This window comes from Strongylocentrotus purpuratus, unplaced genomic scaffold, assembly GCF_000002235.5.
Source record: "Strongylocentrotus purpuratus isolate Spur 01 unplaced genomic scaffold, Spur_5.0 spur5_scaffold_1, whole genome shotgun sequence".
Lineage (NCBI taxonomy): Eukaryota > Metazoa > Echinodermata > Echinoidea > Camarodonta > Strongylocentrotidae > Strongylocentrotus > Strongylocentrotus purpuratus.
Window position 1 is genome coordinate 49,658,755 of NW_022145594.1, and position 21,330 is coordinate 49,680,084.

At 36.8% G+C, this 21,330-nt stretch overlaps 1 protein-coding gene across 1 annotated transcript in view; it reads right to left on the reverse strand.

The window, feature by feature from the left end:
- Positions 1–19,213, reverse strand: part of LOC100890984 (monocarboxylate transporter 12) — a 60,945-nt gene extending 41,732 nt beyond the window's left edge. The window contains exon 1 of the mRNA XM_030978896.1: positions 19,152–19,213. Coding sequence (XP_030834756.1) covers positions 19,152–19,213 — 62 coding nt within the window. The remainder of the gene's footprint in view (positions 1–19,151) is intronic.
- Between the last annotated feature and the right edge of the window lie 2,117 nt (positions 19,214–21,330).

A 21,330-nucleotide genomic window follows, 5' to 3' on the forward strand; every position in this document is an offset into this window, starting at 1 on the left:
TCGAAGATAACATATTTGAACATAATTAACATGGTTATAATTATAACTGAACATACATTATAGAAACATAATGTAAAATCATAAGTATGATAAATACATTGCAAAAAAAAACTAAACAAAGTGGGTGATCTACTAAAAAGCAAATCTTGTATTATGCTATTCAAATGCCTATTATTATTATTATTATTATTATGTAGGTCCCAGTTAATAGGTATGTATATAAATAAGAGTATCTGAACAAATATTGTAGTTTGTAATTGAATGTGCCGTTTAGGGTATTGATCAAGGACGTTCAACGTTCCGTATGTTAGCATTTGATTTTCGAAATATTATCACATATCTTTCGCAACGGAAGATATACATGGCATGAGTGGTGTTATTCTTTCTGGCTTTGTGAATAGGCTGTCAGGACATACTACCCGCTTCTTCTCGTGGTTGTCACGATTCGTTTCCTAGACAAGATAGATAGATAAGATCATTAAGGTCTATTGCGTATGTCTTGTGACGATAACATCTTGAAAGGAAAGAGGTTGAGTCGGATTTCTCTTATTTGTAGATAAAGGATCTTAAAAGGGTAAGATTCTTGTCTTTTTAAAGGAAGCGCAGAACATTCAAAGTATAGCTGAATAAGATGAATACTTAGCTATTACAAAAAAAATGATGGAAGTCTATAGGTCTTGTACAAAAACAAATAGTCCTTGATATAAAAATTTTGCCTCTTTTAATTTTTTTTCCTTCTTTTTCTGTTGATGTTTTTTTAATGTTTTTTTTTTTATTTAGTTTAAATTCATTTGTCCTTCTTGCTAAAGAACAACCCCAATATTTCCTATTGCAATACACTGCCCTGTATCGTATCCTTCTTAAAACTGTTCTCTCTTCTTCCTTTTCTTCTTCTTCTTTTTCTTCTTCTTCTTCTTCTTCTTCTTCTTCTTTTTCTTCTTCTTCTTCTTCTTCTTCTTCTTCTTCTTCTTCTTCTTCATCTTCTTCTTTTTCTTCTTCTTCTTCTTCTTCTTCTTCTCCTTCTCCTACTCCTCCCCTTCTTTCGCTCATTTCGACATACAATTAGGCGTGCATGTACCACCGTCGCCTCCTCTTTATGTCTATACGCCACTTATGTAACCTCTATGACCATCTGCCGTGTCCGTGATACAAATTGATATGAACTCTTATAGGGTAATATAATTATGTCCTCTTAGCATAGTGCATAATACCATTAGATGGGGGGGGGGGGGGGGGGGTCATCTGTCGGGATTACTGCATGGTGTTTTGTCAGGTATCTGCACGTGAAGCATAATTGTATTAAGAAGTGAAGTACGATGAGGCCATTTCGACACACTATGCATCATGGTTCTGGTTCAGTAATATGGGCCAGGCTCTTTTGATTTATACTAATTGTACTCTGTGTTAATGTGGGCAAATTTAACTTTATTCTGATGTCGGGCCAAGTGTCAACGTCATGATAATCTTATAGGCCTATCAATAACCACATTTCCATAATTAAAAGGACTAAATGAAGATTATTTTGCTAAGATATCAGTTTCTCATTTTCATTTCATAATTGCATTTGAATCATTTTGTTACTGAATTGCAGAAACTACCCCTAGCACTGGTCCCCATCACTCATTCCTGATATTGAGCCTCCGTCACCGATCGATTGTATCACAACATCGTCACGTTTCCCCCGCAAAACCACTTCGGAAAGGAGTTGTGCTAAAGGATATCACGTGGGCAATTTGGTTTACAGGTAACGGCTCTGGAGAATTATAAAAGAGGTCCTAGGTTCGACCCTTGCTTACCACTTACATCCTTGGTTAAGGTATACTATTTTGCCCCTCTCTGCCTAGGTGTAAATGGGCACTGCTATTAACAATCACAGGTACCTCTGGAAGAGCAGTATGAATATAGACTACCCTGGTTCAATAAGACCTAATATGAATTATAATCTCGTTATCTCTCAAATAAGACCAGTCCTTAATTATACAGGAGTGAACATACATCTGCTAGACGCATATCATCCGTTTCCTTGTGTTCTTATGAATTCTGTATCCTTGGTCAATGAACCGTCTAAAGCACGTCTGTCAGATGTCTCGATTTACCGGCCGTATAGGGTAAGATGATCCCATGTTAGGGGTACATATACCAGGTGCCGGCCGGAGATGATTCCACCTGTCACGCTTTTAATTAACATCCTATTTATTTGTAATAAATACGTTAGATAAAAATGCTTCCCCTCCTTAATAGTCGGTTTCAATATCACTTTATTAATAACCATCAATATCTGCAAAGTATTAGCGAATATACAAAGTAGAGAAGAACATCTGTCACGCCTAACTAATGACTATACAGGGCTGTTACGTCATATCAGTTAGGGTATGATACAGTACACAATGTATATCAAAATCAACTGGTAAATATAAATGGGTTACAAACATGATACGGTTTAGATCTGGGACAGAATACATGCACAGAACAAATGAATAACAATGAAGGTAAACAACTTAGTACATATATATGAACGCAAACAAATCAGCATAGGTGATTTATTGAATGTTAAACGAGTGGAGAGAGAAAGAGAGAGAGAGAGAAAGAGGTATATGGCATTCTCAACTTTGTAGGACAGGCCAAATATTAAATTTTCCGGCTTTCATCCATGCCTCTAATGAAGGTATAACATTATTAAAATCCGGTATTTGTCATCAAACCATTTCCCATAATCAAAATCTCAATGTACAAATATAAACTGAAAAAAGAACTAGCACCATATCATATGAAAAACGGTACTACGGCTAAAACTGTACAGTTGTTTTTTGTTTTTACTTGCACTCAGATAACTGTACCTTTTATCAGACATTGTACACACATCTGTTCTGCACTTTAACAGTACGACAATACACCTGACGGTGGCCTCTACTGCAACGTACTGAATAAGAAGAGGAAGAAAAGAAGCTCGTTTTACCCATTTTATTGAAAAGAAAAATATCAACAGATTGGGATTATTACGATCTCAAATGACTTTTATTGAGGGTGGGGGGGGGGGGGGGTGTCACCGTAAGGGCTTCAAGGCTATTTCCGTAGCATGATGCATTACACATAGAAATGTGAACACTAATTACAATGACACGTACGTTACGTAACCCGGCCATGTCAACTATAGGCAGTGCAATAGCGTATTGAGATAACTCTATACAGTTGATTTCTAGAAGTCTTCATCATGCACACCATCATGCATGCAGATTCATGATAATCTCAGCATTGGTGCTTCGGCTAATTACACGATACCGTACACACACGCACACACAAACACACACAATATATCTCTCTCTCTCTCTCTTTTCCCTTCCCCTCTCTCTCTCCCTCTGTATTATGTTTTATATATCTAAATCTTCGGATGTATTATGGTACATTATATTTCTAAATGCATTATGTCATGTTATTACAAAAAGAAAAAAGAGTGTCTTTGTTGGATATAATTTTCCTTCTGTTTTGCTATAAACACTGCATTGTAAATTGATTTATACGGTATATATGTTTACAAACAGAATGTTGATTTGTTAAATTACATTGCAAATTGATTTATATGATATATATGTTTCCAAACAGAATGTTGATTTGTTACATTACATTGTAAAAAAATGATTTATATGTTTATAAACAGAATATTGATGTTCATCAATGAAGTTTAATAAATAAATACAATACAATACAAAATACACGATACCGTACAGTGAGAAATAACAACTTTACACTTAGCAACGTACATGTAGATTTTATAGTGATATGTTTTGTTGGATGTGTCCTCGAGATCGATCGGTTGCATGTGAAGAGGACCCAGTAACTTTTTGTTAATAAGTTAGTTCTTCGAATCAGGGCCTGGCTTCAATTATACCTCATGAAATCAATCATTCTCTCTCTCTCTCTCTGTGTCTCCCTCATCTCTTTCTTTCATTCTCTCGCTATCTTTCTCTCTCTTCTCCCCCCTCTTACTCTCTTTCCTTCTTTTCGGACTCCCGTATCTATCTCTCTAGCTCTATTCCCTCCCCCTCCTCTCCCCCCTCCCCATCTCCCTACCTCTCTCTCCCTCTCCCCCTCTCTCTCTCTCTCTCTCCCCCTCTCTCTCCCCCCTCTCTCTCTCTCTCTATATATAATTATATACATGTATACCACTCTTTCTCCCCCCCTCTCTCTCTCTCTCTTGTTCACAAATCTATCTCTCCCTCTTCACCCCACACTCTCTCCGATTTAAATGTATAACGCGTCACGCTTTCGTTGGCATGTATTTATACCCCGTGCCCATGAGTCAACTGCATTGTACGTCACACTAATTATTATCCGTGCGCAAAAAAAAACCCAAACGAACTGATAATTAGCATATTGTCAAAGGTTCCCTGCCGAGAGTATTGATTTTGCTAATGGCATCTACTGACATTATCAGTTGTCTACTCTTTGTTTATTAAGACTCATCACACCCAAGCTGACTCCGCCGCCCTAGTTGTATATTACTGGTGTTATGATTGACATTTGACAATGTTGATTATACTAGATGATTCACGACATCCAAATATCACTTCAAGTCATATAGAGCAGTAACTGCATGTAGTAGAAGTCTGTTGAGGGCTAGAAGGACGTCTGTATGCACCCTTCTGACTCCAGACAGAGCAGTAGTACTGTAGTCGTGTAAGTAGAAGTCACCATGGTGGTGGTGGTGGTGGTAGTAGTACTAGTAGTAGTAGTAGTAGTAGTGGTAGTTATATGAGTAGTAGTAGTAGTAGTAGCAGAAGTAGTTGTTGTTGTAGTAGTAGTAGTAGTAGTAGTAGTAGTAGTAGTAGTAGTAGTAGTAGTAGTGGTAGTAGTAGTAGTAGAAGTAGTAGTTGTTGTAGTAGTAGTAGTAGTAGTAGTAGTAGTAGTAGTAGTAGTAGTGGTAGTAGTAGTAGTAGTAGTAGTAGTAGTAGTAGTTGTAGGAGTAGTAGCCAGTAGTAGTAGTAGTAGTAGTAGTAGTAGTAGTAGTAGTAGTAGTAGTAGTAGTAGTAGTAGTAGTAGTGGTAGTAGTAGTAGTAGTAATAGTAGTAGTAGTAGTAGTAGTAGTAGTAGTAGTAGTAGTAGTAGTAGTAATAGTAGTAGTAGTAGTAGTAGTAGTAGTAGTAGTAGTAGTAGTAGTGTAAGTGGTGATGGTAGCAGTAAAAGCAAATAAAAGTAGCAGCACAATGTATTAGCAGCAGCAGTAGTAGCAGTAGCAGCATTAGTATATTATCATCTTTATTCAGCGTAACAAACAAAGAAGTATACACATTTGAATCCATGTCCATGACACAATGTAGTATACAATACACAACTGTGTCACTGGCAGAGTATACAAGATAAATACAACATGTACGATATAGGAAACATTTAAAGCATATACAGAAAATAGTTAACTCAATAAAGGAAAGAGAAATACGAAGTTGAGATTCCTCAACGGTAATAAGCAATCCGATTTTTGTACATATATATTTATCTTTGGCAATCTTAAATACCAATATAAATAGTAAAAATGTAACCATGAATAACTGCATTATGCTTGATTTAGCGACATTATGATAGTTTCTGTGGTATGTATTTTATTACCATGATTTTTATACTAATAGTTTGTTTTAAGAATATGGTTCAATCTTAGATTATTCTTGTTCCGTATGGGGAAACTGTTCTTTACAAAACAGAAATATTCTTTTAAGACTACAAAAAAAGAGCTGCACGTATTGTCGTAGGGAATTTTGAATATGATGTAAATAGCTTGAATATAATGAATTCATTAAAATGGCAATCCATTGATACTAGACGGGACTATTTTGTATCATGTATAATGTACAACTGTATTCATGGAAAAGCCCCAGTACGATTATGCAATGAAGTGGAAATGGTTTTTGACAGACAAGGTTTTAACACTAGACTTGCCAATACGCTGAATGTTGTTTTACCCAAGCCTAATCTTGAATGTTTTAAGAATTGTTTTAGATACGCTGGAGGTAAAATCTGGAATAGTTTACCTTCTGCTTTTCAAAATGCTAAATCTATCGATGTTTTTAAACGTATGTACAAGTACAATTTTTTTAAACCTGTGCTATACAATGCCGATTCATTTACTGCTTTGACATGGCTTATTTCTCTCTCTCTCTCTCTTTCTCTCTCTCCATTTCCCTCTCCCCTTTTTCTTTCTTTCTCTCTTTCCTCCTTTACTTTTTACCAGTTTCCTTATATCTTTTCTCCTCTCCTTCTTCTTTTTTTTTTTGGGGGGGGGGGGGGGGAGGGGGTGATATTTTAATGCCTTTTATTAAAGTGATTTGGTGTTTTTTCCGCTGGTTATTTCTATTATTACATTGTGGTTTTTGTTTTTTGTCTTGTGCTTTTTACTACTTTAAATGCGTATTATGCTTATATGTTAGTGTTATACTATTCTTATACTGAGCTTTGGTGATATTCGTTATTTATATTTCCGTGTACTACATTTTTGTCCTGTTCTTGTTCCTGTTCTTATTCTTGTTATCCTGAATAAATATATTTCAATAAAAATAAAATAAATAAATTCTTACACCACAGTAGTAGTAGTAGTAGTAGTAGTATTAGTATTAGCAGTAGTAATGTTAATAGTAGTAGTGGTGGTGGTGGTGGTGGTGGGTTGATGGTAACATAAGCTGCATTAGTAGTAGTAGTAGTTGTAGTAGTAGTAGTAGTAATGTTAATAGTAGTAATGTTAATAGTAGTAGTAGTAGTAGTAGTAGTAGTAGTAGTAGTAGTAAAAGTAGTAGTAGGAGTATAGTATTAGTATAAGTAGAAGTAGTAGTAGTAGTAGTAGTAGAAATAGTAGTTGTTGTTTTTGTTATAGCTGTAGTAGCATTATCAATAGTGAGCCACTTTGAATGCAGTAGTAGCATAGGTATTATCATTAGGTGTTGAGGAAAAAAAACACAATCATAGTTCTTCAATTAGCATGATCTAAAGAGGGAAAACTAGCCTACCCATTTTCTGTTAATTCAAAAATGATCTTTGCATGAATGATGAGTAATACATGGCTCAGTGAATGCACCAAGCATGAACACAGACAAAGTGACTGAGTAGAATATGATGACGGTAATGGATGTGGAGGCGAAGCTGAATACAAGACCATGGCAACGCTCTGACAAGAAAGCAGTATCTAACGGCATATGGTGATCTGGGCGAGGACGTGATATGACCAAACAAATTAAGTATATTGAGAGATAACAAGTCGATAAAGGGCGGACTGAAAGGGGTACAGATGTGACCTTTCAGGACGGAGGGGGGCTTCATAGGGTGTGGTAAAAGCGCAGAAACATCGACATGACAGCATGCCAGTCCCGTTTACTATATTCCACTGTGTTTCATCTTCATAATCGGTTCTTTTTAACTGCATTCGAGTTAAAATAATGACGTCATGCGAAATGAAGATGTTGTATTCAACTTTTTTTATAAGGTGTGCTCTGTTGAGATGAGAAAAAAAGGCGGGTGCTTTTTTTCACGCATCTTCAAAACCCGGAAGCAATGCATGTCGACTGGGAACCCATTATGACGTAATGTCTCTCACCGAGTGTCTACATCGTAGAAGATGACGGTAGGCACCTGTCCATATCACAACAGTTCTATACGATATACATCGCCTTCATGAACGGGCATAAACAATATTCAACTAAATTATCAAGTTTTGTGACTATTTCGAAAAGGAATAAAAATAAGATCAAATGACTTACCCAGCCGCCCTGCGCTGAGTAGATTTCACGATATACATGCGGCAAAACAGCTACAAAACCCAATGATTCATGCAGTAGTATTCCAAATAGAACTGGGATGGCGGGTTTATTTGTAGTAATGATGCGGGTACTGGGTAGTGTGATGCGAGCCAAAAGCCACTGGTAATATTCCTACGTTATTAAGAGCGAGTGTGCGTGACGATGGTGTGTGTGTGTGAAGTGTGTGTATGTGCGTGGAGTGTGCGAGTGTGTGTATGTCTGTGTGTATGTGCTATCAGAGGTAGGATGAAAGAGGACACGACACACCATCAGGCACGGTACACTTAGGACATGTTATTAGCTGAGCGATGCGGGGTATTCCAATCGCCTTTGACGTGTGGAGGGAGTAGTCTCCCCACACACTCTCTTTCCAAACACTCATATCAACTGATATACAAGACAATCACTTGATGCAAAATCAATTAAATCAACCTGCCAAAGGGAAAATGTAATCATTTTTGTTCAAGTGAAGTGAATGTTTCCCACTTAGAAAAGACAAAAGAAAAAAGTATGTCATACTCAACAGTACCACGAGTACTCTGGTGTTGATCATTTTATTGTTTTGTTCGTGTTGTTTAAATCTTAGATTAATCAGAGAGAGGAATGCATATACAAGAATAGAAAATTAGTATTTTAAAGTGCATCCGAGAGAATGAGAGAATGAGAGAGAGAGAGAGAGAGAGGGGGGATGAGGTGAGAGAGAGAGAGAAAGAGAAAGAGAGAGAGAGAGGATGGGATGAGAGAGAGAGATAGAGAGAGGGGGAGAGAGAGGGAGAGATAGAGAGGGAGAGATATAGAGAGAGAGGATGGGGTGAGAGCGGGAGAGAGAGAGAGAGAGTCCTCATCCATATGATTATCAGGCTTTGATGAGAAACGGCATAGAAGTAGAAAAAGAAGAGCAAGAGGGAGGGAGAGAAATACAAAAAGGGGGAGGGAGACCGTGTACCATGACACATTATGTTTAATGTTTTGCCTACATTGTATATTCTACGAGATGAACAAGGTATTTTTTTCGTTTAAAAAAGTGCATCCAGCATCTTCATCATTATAAAAATTGAAAGGACTTAATTATCATAAAGTTCAACATATGGAGAATGTATAATAACGAATATACAAGCATTTGATAAAAGTGAGGGTATGCCATCGCTTTATCGATTTGGATTTGAATATATCGAAATTGTACAGTCATCTTCATCGTCTTCATACTAATCACAACGTATAGCTTCGCCACTGCTTTTGTTCAATAGACACGTCATATTGTGCGATGTGTTTGTATTGAAAAAAATAATTTCCATTGGTTAATTTATTATTTCCAAAAAAAAACTGTTGTCTATTTGCACTATATTAATTATCAACAATCAACAATTCTGTTTACCCAGGGAAGCATAATAATCATCGATGATATTCATCATGATGGCCTTGCAATTATTATTACCCCAGCTATTGTCGGGCACCCATTGGCACCTCGGTGGAAAGTGGCAAAGTAACGCGGATCATGTCTTCCCAAAAGACGTTGGTGTCGGTTGGGATTCGAACCCTCAACACTTGGATTGAGTGTTCTCTCTTGCAGATTACATATTACAGAAGATATTTGCCTCTAGCAATCATGCTACATGTCTCCACAGAAAATCACCGAAATGTTTGCCTCCGAGACTACGATAAATCTGTCTAGGAGATGCTGATTTTTGAGATAATGAATTCGGAGGACGGTTGGCCAAGTCGTAATGACTTTAATCTGACGGAGTTTCAGAGAATGATAGGGCTACCTAGGGATGTATCACTGTAGTCTGCATCCTCAGACCCTAATTTGATACTTGAATACCATTCCATGCAGCCTTGAGCTGAGCCTAACCCTGTCAGTCTCTTCATCTGTGTCGAGCAGCTACAGTACAGAGCCTACGGGGTGCAGCTGACCGTGCAATCTGCATAGTCTCATAGTCCAGGCAATCTCTTAATACGCACTAAGGCTGATATTAAAGGTTTTGCGTCTTCAAACTAGTCCCACTTCATGTACTCTATTGGATTCCATCCAGCGGATGATCAAGATAGATTGTGAATGACATGTGAGGTTAATGCTTTAGCCGGTCAAACTGGTCATTGACATACAGTACAGTGAATGATAGGGAAAGGGTCGTACTTTTTCAACATCATTAGCATCTATGGTTTGACGTAAATAGTGCCTCATCGAACATTCAAGATTAATCCATCCTCTTAAAATACTGTACTTCAAGAACATTGTACATGGTCTGACTCCTATTTGTCCTATATTCTTTTCATTTTTTCTTCTTCTCTGCTCCACCCCTTACATATTATATAAATTATGCACATACATGCAAATACCTACATACAAACACCCTAACATGCATTCATACATACTTATATATGGTATATATTTATAAAGCTCAAACACTATGTAAGTAAACATTGTACTGCGCTGCGAATTGATTATCATGTAAAAGTTTTTCAGTTTGCTGCGTTGAATGAATATTTATACTTGTAAATTTGATTGTTAAAATTTATAAAATTCATACCAGCGAAAATACAAAATTCCGTACTTGGTAGGATTCCAAATAAAGCATTGACTATACAAATATCAGTTTACCAACAGTAGGCATTATCACACTGAATACAAATGCATGTATACAAATAACATATTTAATTTTCTTTATGACTATTTTGTTGGTTCTTATCATTTACTTGTTAGTTGGCAACCATGATAAATGAATGAAATAACCTTTATACAAAATACGAATTAACGCTTCTTACGGTAATCCATCCTACTAACAAACTTTTTTAAATCCCGCCACATTTACATTGTAAGTTTTTCAAGGGATGTAAAAATGTCCTTTTATCTTCTTAATTTGCATGTATTTAATGTTTGTTTACTTTTGTATATAGCAGTGTTTTCTGTATTTTAATGCAAATGTGGAAATAAATTCAATTCAATTCAATACTATGTCACTTCGAATGTGGCTTTTATTTGTCATCAACTACGAACATTATTTTTCGTTTCGTTCGGAATATTTTACCAACTCTTTATTTTTTCTCCATATTTCCTTTCCATGTTGCTTCTTCACTCTATCCCTTCCCACCTCTCTCTCTCTCTCTCTCTCTCTCTCTTTCTTTCTATTTCTCTCTCTCTCTCTCTTCCTCTCTCTCTCTCTTTTTCTATTTCTCTCTCTCTCTCTCCCTTCCTCTCTCTCTCTTTCTCTCTCTCTCTCTCTTTCCCTCTCACTCTCTCTCTCTTCCATCTCTCTCTCTCTCTCTCTCTCTCTCCATTCTCCTCTTCTTCTTATAGTGTAGATGTAATAGCTTCATTTAAATTCGTTTGGACCATTCACCGTATCTCGGCTACCCTACTGCCCCTATAACATGTAGAAAGAGGAAAGGTAATTTGCTAGACTGGTCCTGATATATGGCAGAAGACAAGCGAGGCCGCGATATTACATATGGAACGCATACCCCTGCCACACCGCCACACCAAGTGCACACCGAGCTATCCTTTGCCGGTTGGGGTACTGTATAATTTTGTGTTCTGTCTGTCCTCCGTTTTGCTGGTGAGTCTGGGGCTGCTGATAGTTGAACTCCATAGTGATCGATATGACGGTTGACATAGCAAATCCAATATAGACTCGAGTAGTGTCACATCATGTTAACAGTTTGTTTGCTCTGATCACTGGACATGTTATAGTATATCAAGGGTCGTTGTGAATTTCATTGACATGCCTTGCTGCTTAAGGATGTAAGCATTTGAATTTATAAAGCTTTTGAGGTTATTTTATAAGGTATTTGGTCGGATAATCAGCTTTTAATTAAGGCTCAACGATGAGAAACACTAATATCCCAATATCCCAAACATACATGTCTAGTTTAGCTTCAATATCAATATACACACATTATGTATTATATTATATAATTTTCAAAACGTGAGGAATTGCATCACCAAACATTAGACTCTCACTGAGAGCTCTGGTTGGCTTATCAAATGGTTTACTGCATCTAAGAATGACTTAATGATAACAAAAACAAGCAAAGCAAAGGAACAAACTAAAGCCAACACGAAATAAAAATTCATTTTTTTTCTTTAACGTTAGAACATGTACGCTCACGTCTTGATATATGTCATGGGTCTACGCAATCATGATGAATATGTACGACAGTGTAAGCTTAGATGAAATCACTTTGAGTTCTTCAAAAGCACGGATCTCTTTCTAAAATCCAAACTTGTATACAGGGGTAAATGTCTACATACATACTGTAGCACACATAGACTTATTGTTGGGCTCATGGAATACACAGGATGCCTCATCACCATAATTCACATAATCATGTTACGCACTATAATAATCTATTTCACTTTTCAAATGGTGTGGCTTTATAGACATACGAAAGGGAAAGGTAAACTCTCCTAGCAACTCGCCCTAGCAAATTCAGTACCCTTAAAAAAGGGGAACCGGATTTTTTTCGGTTGACCTTAATTTGTTCTTCCTTATTATTTGAGCCCTTTATATATTATAATTATTTGTCATTTATTAAATCCGAATCATTCCCGGGAAAATGAAATTATATCATAATATAAAACCTGTAAATTTGTTGTAATTATTATCACGGTGTATGACTATTATCAGCACAAGTCTCTTCACCCAGTTAACATACCGTGATGAAGTACACAACACATGCATGTTCACTCGTAAAAATCGAGTTTATATATCGAACCGCTTGAATCGTGTTGTTAAAGCCTCTCTAAAGTGTTGGAAGCCCCACAAATTGAATGGAATAAATTAACTTACATTGTATTATGAAGTAAATGAAGATGCCACTTAACACTGACTTCTGAAAGGACTTTCAGAATAAATTTGTTTGAAGATGAATATTGATGAAAGAATACACAATTTAGACTTTCTGCGTTTAACAGAAAACCCAAGTTTTATATTCTTACATCAATATCCGTCTTCAAACACACTTGTTTTGAAAATCCTTGCAGGCATGAGAGTTAAATGACATCCTCTTTCATAATCATTGCACAATTTAAGTGGACTTTGCCATCCATTTGTTAAAAGCGAATTTGGGGCTCCCAACACTTTAGAGGGGCTTTAACTTTCAATCAAGTTCATATTCTAGGATGGTAGAGTGAACCTGGGTGTGAGGGATTTAATAGCTAATTCAACGTTGATGGCGGCATACTACGTTACCATTGTGATTGATCAAGTCTTACAGTTGATCGTGTTGAACTTCGTAGATTTTCATTTGTGTGGAAAATAAGACGCGACTGGGTATCTCTCTCCTCTATAATAATTATAATTAATAATAGGCATTTCTATAGCGCCGTCTATCTAGAAATTTTATTCCGAGGCGCATTTATTATTACCCCGGCTTTAGCCTAGCTGCCGTTACAGCGCTCCAGCATTTCAAGGAATTAATTCCTGCCAGCTATAGGTACCCATTTACCTCATCTGGGTTGTGTGTGTGGCACATATAGATCAATGTCTTGCCAAAGGACATTCCCGGCCCCCCCCCACTCAGGTTTCAAAATGACCGCATGCGTGTTGCCAAAATGTCCTTTTCGTAACAAAAGAAAAAGGTCGAGCCGTATTGACTTTACACACCGGACTTTTGCTGAAAAGGGGGGGATGCTGAAAAAGGCTCGTATACAAAAGAAAAAGGTCGAGCCGTATTGACTTTACACACCGGACTTTTGCTGAAAAGGGGGGGGGGGGGGGGGGGTCGGTTGGAACACGCATATGCGTACCCTAAATAACACTGAGTGGGGGGGGGGGGGGCCGGGAGGACATTAGTGCATGTGGCAGCGGGACTCGAACCGCCGTCCATGTTGATCGACAGTCCGGCGACGTATCCACTCGACCACGTCGCTTTGATCATCGAGGAACAAAATGTTTGTGTTGTATGCCCTTGTTTTCTGGTTGACGATTGAAGCTGTTATCATGAACATCATGATGGATGGAGTGTATCAACTTGACGTAAATCTACTTCATATCACTCTCCCGGCCCCCCCACTCAGGTTTCAAAATGACCGCATGCGTGTTGCCAAAATGTCCTTTTCGTAACAAAAGAAAAAGGTCGAGCCGTATTGACTTTACACACCGGACTTTTGCTGAAAAGGGGGGGATGCTGAAAAAGGCTCGTATACAAAAGAAAAAGGTCGAGCCGTATTGACTTTACACACCGGACTTTTGCTGAAAAGGGGGGGTCGGTTAGAACACGCATATGCGTACCCTAAATAACACTGAGTGGGGGGGGGGGGGGGGGGGGGGGGGGGGGGCCGGGATCACTCTTTCCTGCTTCCATTACCTGTTATGTCTCCATCTACGCCTCACTTTCTTTATCACCCGTATCCTTCGATCTTCATTTCTCCCTCTTTAAATAATCTTCAGGATTTCTGTTCTCCCCTATTTATCTTTGGATATCTATCTGACTCTCCAATCTCACATACACCCACATTTTGTCTTTCTCTGGCCCCTTTCTACCCCTCCCTCTTTCTCTCTCGTTATCTCTTTGCCTCCACACTCCCTCTATCCCCGGTCTCTCTCTCTCTCTCTCTCTCTTTATAGATCCCTCACTCTCTCTATAATAATAATAATAATAATAATAGCTTATATTTTTAAAGCGCTTAATACTAATGTATATTAATCTTAACCCCCCTCTCTCGCTCTATATATCACTCTCTCTCTCTCTCTCTCTCTCTTTCTCTTTATTGATAAAACAGGGATAACCCCTTGCCTTTGCTTTTTCTATCTTGGTTTTGATCACACTCACATCATCATTTTCTGATATGACTGGATTGGAAATAACATAAAATAACAAGACATGAATACTACATTGACCAAAACAAATAAATAATAACAAGCATAAAAAATAATGTGAGAGAGAGACTGAGAGAAATACAAAAATGAAAGGCAATCACTGTGAAATTCGAAATCTGAAATTCCGATTAGGTTCAATAAAATATATTCCCTTTATGTTCACACCTATTTCGTATCTGAATTTTCTCTTACATCTCTCATTCTTTTAGCTATACTGTGCTGCTCCTATTTTCCAAATAACCACAATTTAAGATATATTATATTTCAGAATTTCAGATTTATTCAAACTTTGCAATCGTATAAATTTGAGTCTTATCAAGCTTAAATTTATCAATACAGTATATATTATAGGGTATATACAGATTAAATGAAATACATGTAGATTGAATTAATAAGATGAATACATGATTGTATGTGCATTCATACACTTGTAGATTACATAAACAGGATATGTTTTTACATCAGCTTCCCTCACTTCAGAAGTAGCATAGGCACCTGCATTTATGAAACAAAAAATTCAGAATTTCCTGAGTGATGTTATATTTTACTAAGGCCATAGGCTGAGGATGAAATATAACAGCACTAGGGGGATTCTAAATTTGGAGGTGAATACATGTTGCACTGAACGAAAAAATTCATGCAATATTTGTTATATAAAATTGAGGGTATTTGCAACCTTTGGAGTCATGCCCTCTTGCTCACTTTCAGGTTGCCTTCGCATCAGATGCGTGCAGTTAAGACAATGCAAACAATGGGTAGGCAAAGTGAACTAGAATTGAAATGTGCGCAGTCTAATTCCCTTTTGCATGCGTTATAATATGAAAAATAAGGTCGTTATGTTACAGTCCTGCGAATATATGAAAAATGTAGAGTGTCACATGACACCGTTTTGGCTAGTAGGATACTCACTAATTAACAAATATATCAATCATCATCAAACTACAACCTGCACATTCTTTCGTCTCCTTTGGACATCAAAATATTGAAATATCTAAGGCACTGCAAAGTTCATTTCAAAATAATTCAAGATCATTCAAAATATAGAAAGACCTGTTTAGTACATCGGTTTGCATTACTTAATTCAGAATAAACTCACGGAACTGAGCGATTCACAATGTCTATTATGAAAATCAGAGTGGATTATAAAAATGACATCAAATAAAGAAGAGGATAGTGATGAAAAGGCAAGGTAATGGAATGCTCATAAGAGTAGTATCTACATTTGTATGTTATAAGCCAATCAGGAATGCAAACTTACTAAAATATATAACCTATTTACAAGGTACAATATACATGTATCTCAACATTGCATAATCATAATCATAATGATGCGAAGAAAAGCCTGGAACATGTTTCATGAACATTATTGGAATCCAGTACTGAATACAATTAGAATAAATATATATCATACAATATTAACATTGTACACACCTTCTAGAAATCTTCGTTCTAATAAGAAAAAATTGTTTGTTATTCCACCAGTGATGACCAGGTCATATGGTGAACGCAGCTTCGCTCACACTGCCTCAACTTCATGGAACAATCTCCCGGAACATCTAAAAAACATTGACTCCATTGTTAAGTTTAAGATTGCTTTAAAGACGCACTTATTTAACATTTAATTCATCCATTTTGTCCGTTACCCAGTATGTCTTGTCTTTGTATTCTGTTATGTTTTTTCTCTAGAGCGCTTAGGGACATGTTTTAATATTATGTGATATGCGCTTTACAAGAACGGTTAATTATTATTATTACAATTATAGCAGCATATTTACATGTACACTGGAATGATGTAAAGAAAATCCTGGAAATAATTTCAAAATATCATATAGTACTGGCGAATGTATTTCAACATATATACAAACAATAATCCATGTCAAATTAAATATTACACTGATAACTCAGGCATGTTACATTGACAAAAGAGACATGTATCTTATAATCGTAGCAGCATATTTACATATACACACACTGGAGCAGGCGCGTACGCAGGGGGGGGGGGGGGGGTTTGGGGGTTAAACCCCCCCCTTTGGAAATTTTTTGTGTGTAAACCCCCCTAAAAAAAAACCTAAAACCCCCCCCTTTTGGATTTATTTATTTATTTTTTTTTTTTTTAATTATTATTTTTTTTTTCTCCAAATTTCGAGACCAAAAAAAAAAAAAAAAAGTGTCCTCTTACCCCCCCCCCACCCCCCCCCCCCCCGCTTATTCAGCGGCTGGCTGAGTCGTTGCGAAATTTTCGGACCGATTTATAAATGTTAAAACCCCCCCCCCCCCCCCCCCCCCCTTGAAAAAATCCTGCGTACGCGCCTGCACTGGAGTGATGCAAAGAAAATCCTGGAAAATATTTCCTCAGATTTATTTCAAAATCTAGAACTGGAAGTAGCTCTAAATTTACAAACAACAATCCATGTCAGATAAAATGATACGCTTAAACCTGAGACCTATGACATACACCCTTACCAAACAAAGCTATTATCAATAATACTGAGTTCTATCAAGTTCATTGACAAGATAACTAGATCAATATGGCTCTTAAAGGTACTATGTCCCTTTTGCAGCCAACCTCAATTTCTGTAGAACTTTGCAGGAATTATGAATATGTCATGTATGTCCTATCTGTGAAATTTAAACGTTAGCAGTGTCCTCATATTCAAATTATGCAAGGAAACCTGTTTACTTGCTAGACTTAACTGTCAGACACTATTGAGTGACTGACTGGCCTTTTTTCTTCTTCGGTAATAACATACATAAAATGGGCTGTAAAGGGTACATGAGCATTTGTGTACATCAATAACCCACTTCTTGTGATGGCCAAAATTAAACTGATTGAAGCTTTGTGCAGCATAAAACGTATGACCATTCGGTACAATGTTCTGAAAATCACGACTACTACTTATTGGCTCTGTAGCTCCTAAGTCGATTTGACAACTAATAGTTGTTATTTTCTCACTCGAAGACACTTTCAAGCCCCACCTTTTTTAGGGAAGTTCTAAATTAGTATTATCTTTCAAATGCCATTGGAATTTAACTTTTTCATTTTTTGGCCTGCAAAAGGGACATAGTACCTTTAACATCTGGGTCATTTCTGGTAACAAATTCACAAGTTAATTTAGATTCTACTTAATTTTATTTGTATTGAACATGTGCAATGACATTGACATATACAGTGATATTTTGATAAGATAATTTGACAAATTACATACATACCTCAATATAACATACTCATAACTCACTTTGTGAAAGTCGAGTGGTATTTCATGCATTGCAAACAAATAGTAAAAGTCTACAATACACATACACTTGGTACATGCACTACATGTACAGAAACTGTTTAATGCACTATCATCCTTGCTATGTGATGGATCGCCTAACAGGCCGACCTCCGCTCTGTGCTCGGAAAATATTTGGTTATACTAACATGTATTGTGTGGACCAGTCCCCAAGTTGTTATCATATGAATTTTGATATAACAAGGGTTCTGCTGGACAAATTTCGGAAGATTTTGGTCATCCGTTTGTGAGTACTTTGAAGAAACATTTTAGATTTGACTTATGCCTCCAGTACTTACAAGCCTATGTACAGCCATGTTAGCAGTACCATAGGTTAGTACACAATCCATTGAATCTATTGGCTTGTATTGACAGTCTTTTGTGTTTGATGCACTCAAGCCAACAAACCTATTGAACTTGGACAAAAGATTTTTTCTGTGCGTCTAAATTTATACAGGCATATAGGCCTACAGCTATTCATTATGTACTGGCCCTGGCCTGGCACTACCATCTTGTTCACACTGCTTGTGTTTTGTAATAAACAAGTATGTACAATTAACGTTACGAGCAAATCTAGTTATTGCTATCCAATATTAACTGGAAAGTTGCTTCACCATCACAAGTATTTAAAGGCACCGAGTTTATATTACTCGAACTCTTCAGCATGTTTTCACATTGACATTTTGGTGTGTGGTGACATACACCCAAATCCGGGTCCAGTCTTTGTGAAACGTAACCGGCATTATTATTCGATTTCTGAATTTTATAAACTACGATCACACAATGGATGTAAACAATTACCTTCCACAACATGGAAAACCCTCGTCGAACTGGGTATTTCCAAACGCCCTACCCGTAATCATCGTGGAAAGCGCGCTGGGACGCGCAAACTCCAACCTTTTCAACGAGAGTACACTTATTTAACTTCGTCACTGAATGTCAGTCATCAGATTTCAGTTTTATTACAACCACACAAAACTCGAAGTATAGGTTTTGAGAAGAGAAGAAGCTGTACAAGCAATCTAATTCATATTAAACCCTCTGTCTCATTGAATGTGAAGAGAACTTATGATCTACCAATTCTTTATTTGATGAACGCGAGGTCAATAAAAAACAAATTTGATGAAATTGTTGTTGCAGTTAATAATTATAACGCTGATATTTTGGCGATCACGGAAACCTGGCTGGATCCAGATACACCGATTGATTACTTCTCGATGGCCGGATACATGTCTTTCTCCAAGCCAAGAGTTGGGAAGAAAGGCGGAGGAGTAGCAGCTTACATCAAGCATCGCTTCAAACCACGGGCTCTCCCGATCGACGTACCTGATGGGCTGGAAGTCATCTGGATTCACCTGCGACCACCGCGATTACCTAGGAGAATCTCGGGCATCATAGTTTGTGTTGTATACTACCCTCCTAAGCACCCGACTTCCGATATATATATTGACCATATTGTTTCCACTATTGATCATTTATTAATACAATATCCAGAGGCAGGATTCACTGTAGTAGGTGATTTTAATGATCTTGATGTGAACCAAATTTTAGAAAATGATACTTTCTGTCAAGTTGTAAATAAGCCAACCAGAGGTCAAAATATATTGGACAAAATTATTACAAATTTTGATTACGCATATGAGCCTGTTGAGATCCTTGCACCGCTAGGGATGAGTGATCACAACGGCATCCTGTGGCGCCCTTCAGCCCTCTTCCGTCAACCTGGCAAGCTGACTAACGAGACGCGGACAAAAATAGTGCGCCCTCTAACAGATAGTGGAATCCGAGCGTTTGGCACTTGGATAACCCGTCACACGTGGGAAGATTTGTATCAAATCATTGACCCGTCGGATATGTGTCATTTATTTTATAATGTTGTGCGAGAACATATTGATCAGTCCCTACCTACTAAGACTATCAAATTTCATGAAAGTGATAAACCTTGGATATCTAGTGAGATAAAATCGTTAATTAAACGAAGACAGCAAGCTTGGCACTCTGGTAATAAAGAGCTGTGGAAATATTTTAGAGACAAAGTTATAGATGCAATAATATTAGCTAAGGACTCATTTTATAATAAAAGAATTCATACACTTAAAATAAATAATCCCGCTGATTGGTATCGTCATATAAAACTCATAACTCAAGGACCTCAAGATCAACCATCCATCGACATACCAGGTATTGCAACTGATCAGCCTGAACATTTTAAGGAAGCAGCCGATTGCATTAACGATAAGCAAGGGGTGTTTCCACAAGTATGGAAATATGCTGAGATAGTACCAGTACCCAAATCATATCCACCAACTCTACTTGAATTACGGCCCATAGCCCTAACTTCTTACTTTGCTAAAATAGCTGAAACTTTCATTACTAAGTGGTTGTGTGAGGATATTGGTGATATTATTGATAAAAACCAGTATGGAAATCGTCGTGGTCTTTCTACTTGCCATTATTTAATTGCAATGTTACATAATTTATACAAAAATGCAGATAAACCAAAAACAATTTCAACAATAGTTTTAACCGATTTTTCTAAAGCGTTTGACCGGATTGATCATAATATTTTAATTTGTAAACTTGTTAAATTGGATGTACGACCATGTGTCATTTCATTAATAGTAGATTTTTTAGAATGCCGCCAACAAGTAGTAAGGTATAAAGGTCGTATTTCAAATGTAAAAAATAACAATGTAGGAGTCCCTCAAGGTACAAAATTGGGGCCTATATTATTTTTAATTATGGTTAACGATGCGTGTCATGATTGTTTACTCCCTTTTTATAAGTATGTGGATGATTTAACTATAGTAGAAAGCCGGACTTGTACACAAATATCAAAATTGCAATCGGAATTATTGTTATTAGAAAATTGGTCTTTACTCAATAATATGAAACTTAACCCAACTAAATGCATTGCTATGACAGTCTCTTTTATGAAAAATCAAACTCACCAACTATTGTATATTGATGAGACACTTTTAAATGAAGAAAATGTAATCAAAGTTCTTGGAGTTTATATTCAATGTGATTTAAAATGGAATACTCAAGTAAAGGAAATGTTAAAGAAGTGCAATAGAAAGTTATATATGTTACGTACCTTGAAACGTTTTAATTTACCTATTATTGATCTCGTTATTGTTTATACTGGATACATAAGACCAATTTTAGAGTATTGTGCACCACTTTTTCATTCCAACCTAACACGTATACAAACAGATAATATTGAACGAATACAAAAACGGGCATGTAGAATTATTTTGGGACTTAATTATGAAACATATAATCATGCTCTAGAACTGTGCAATTTGTTAACGTTGGAAGAACGTAGGAATAAACTTTGTTTTGATTTCGCCATTAAATTAGAAAAGCATGATTTGTGTTCGTTATGGCTACCAAGTCAAAGAATTGTTAAATTTGATTTACGAAATGTACAGAAATATTCTCAATTTATTTGTAAAACTA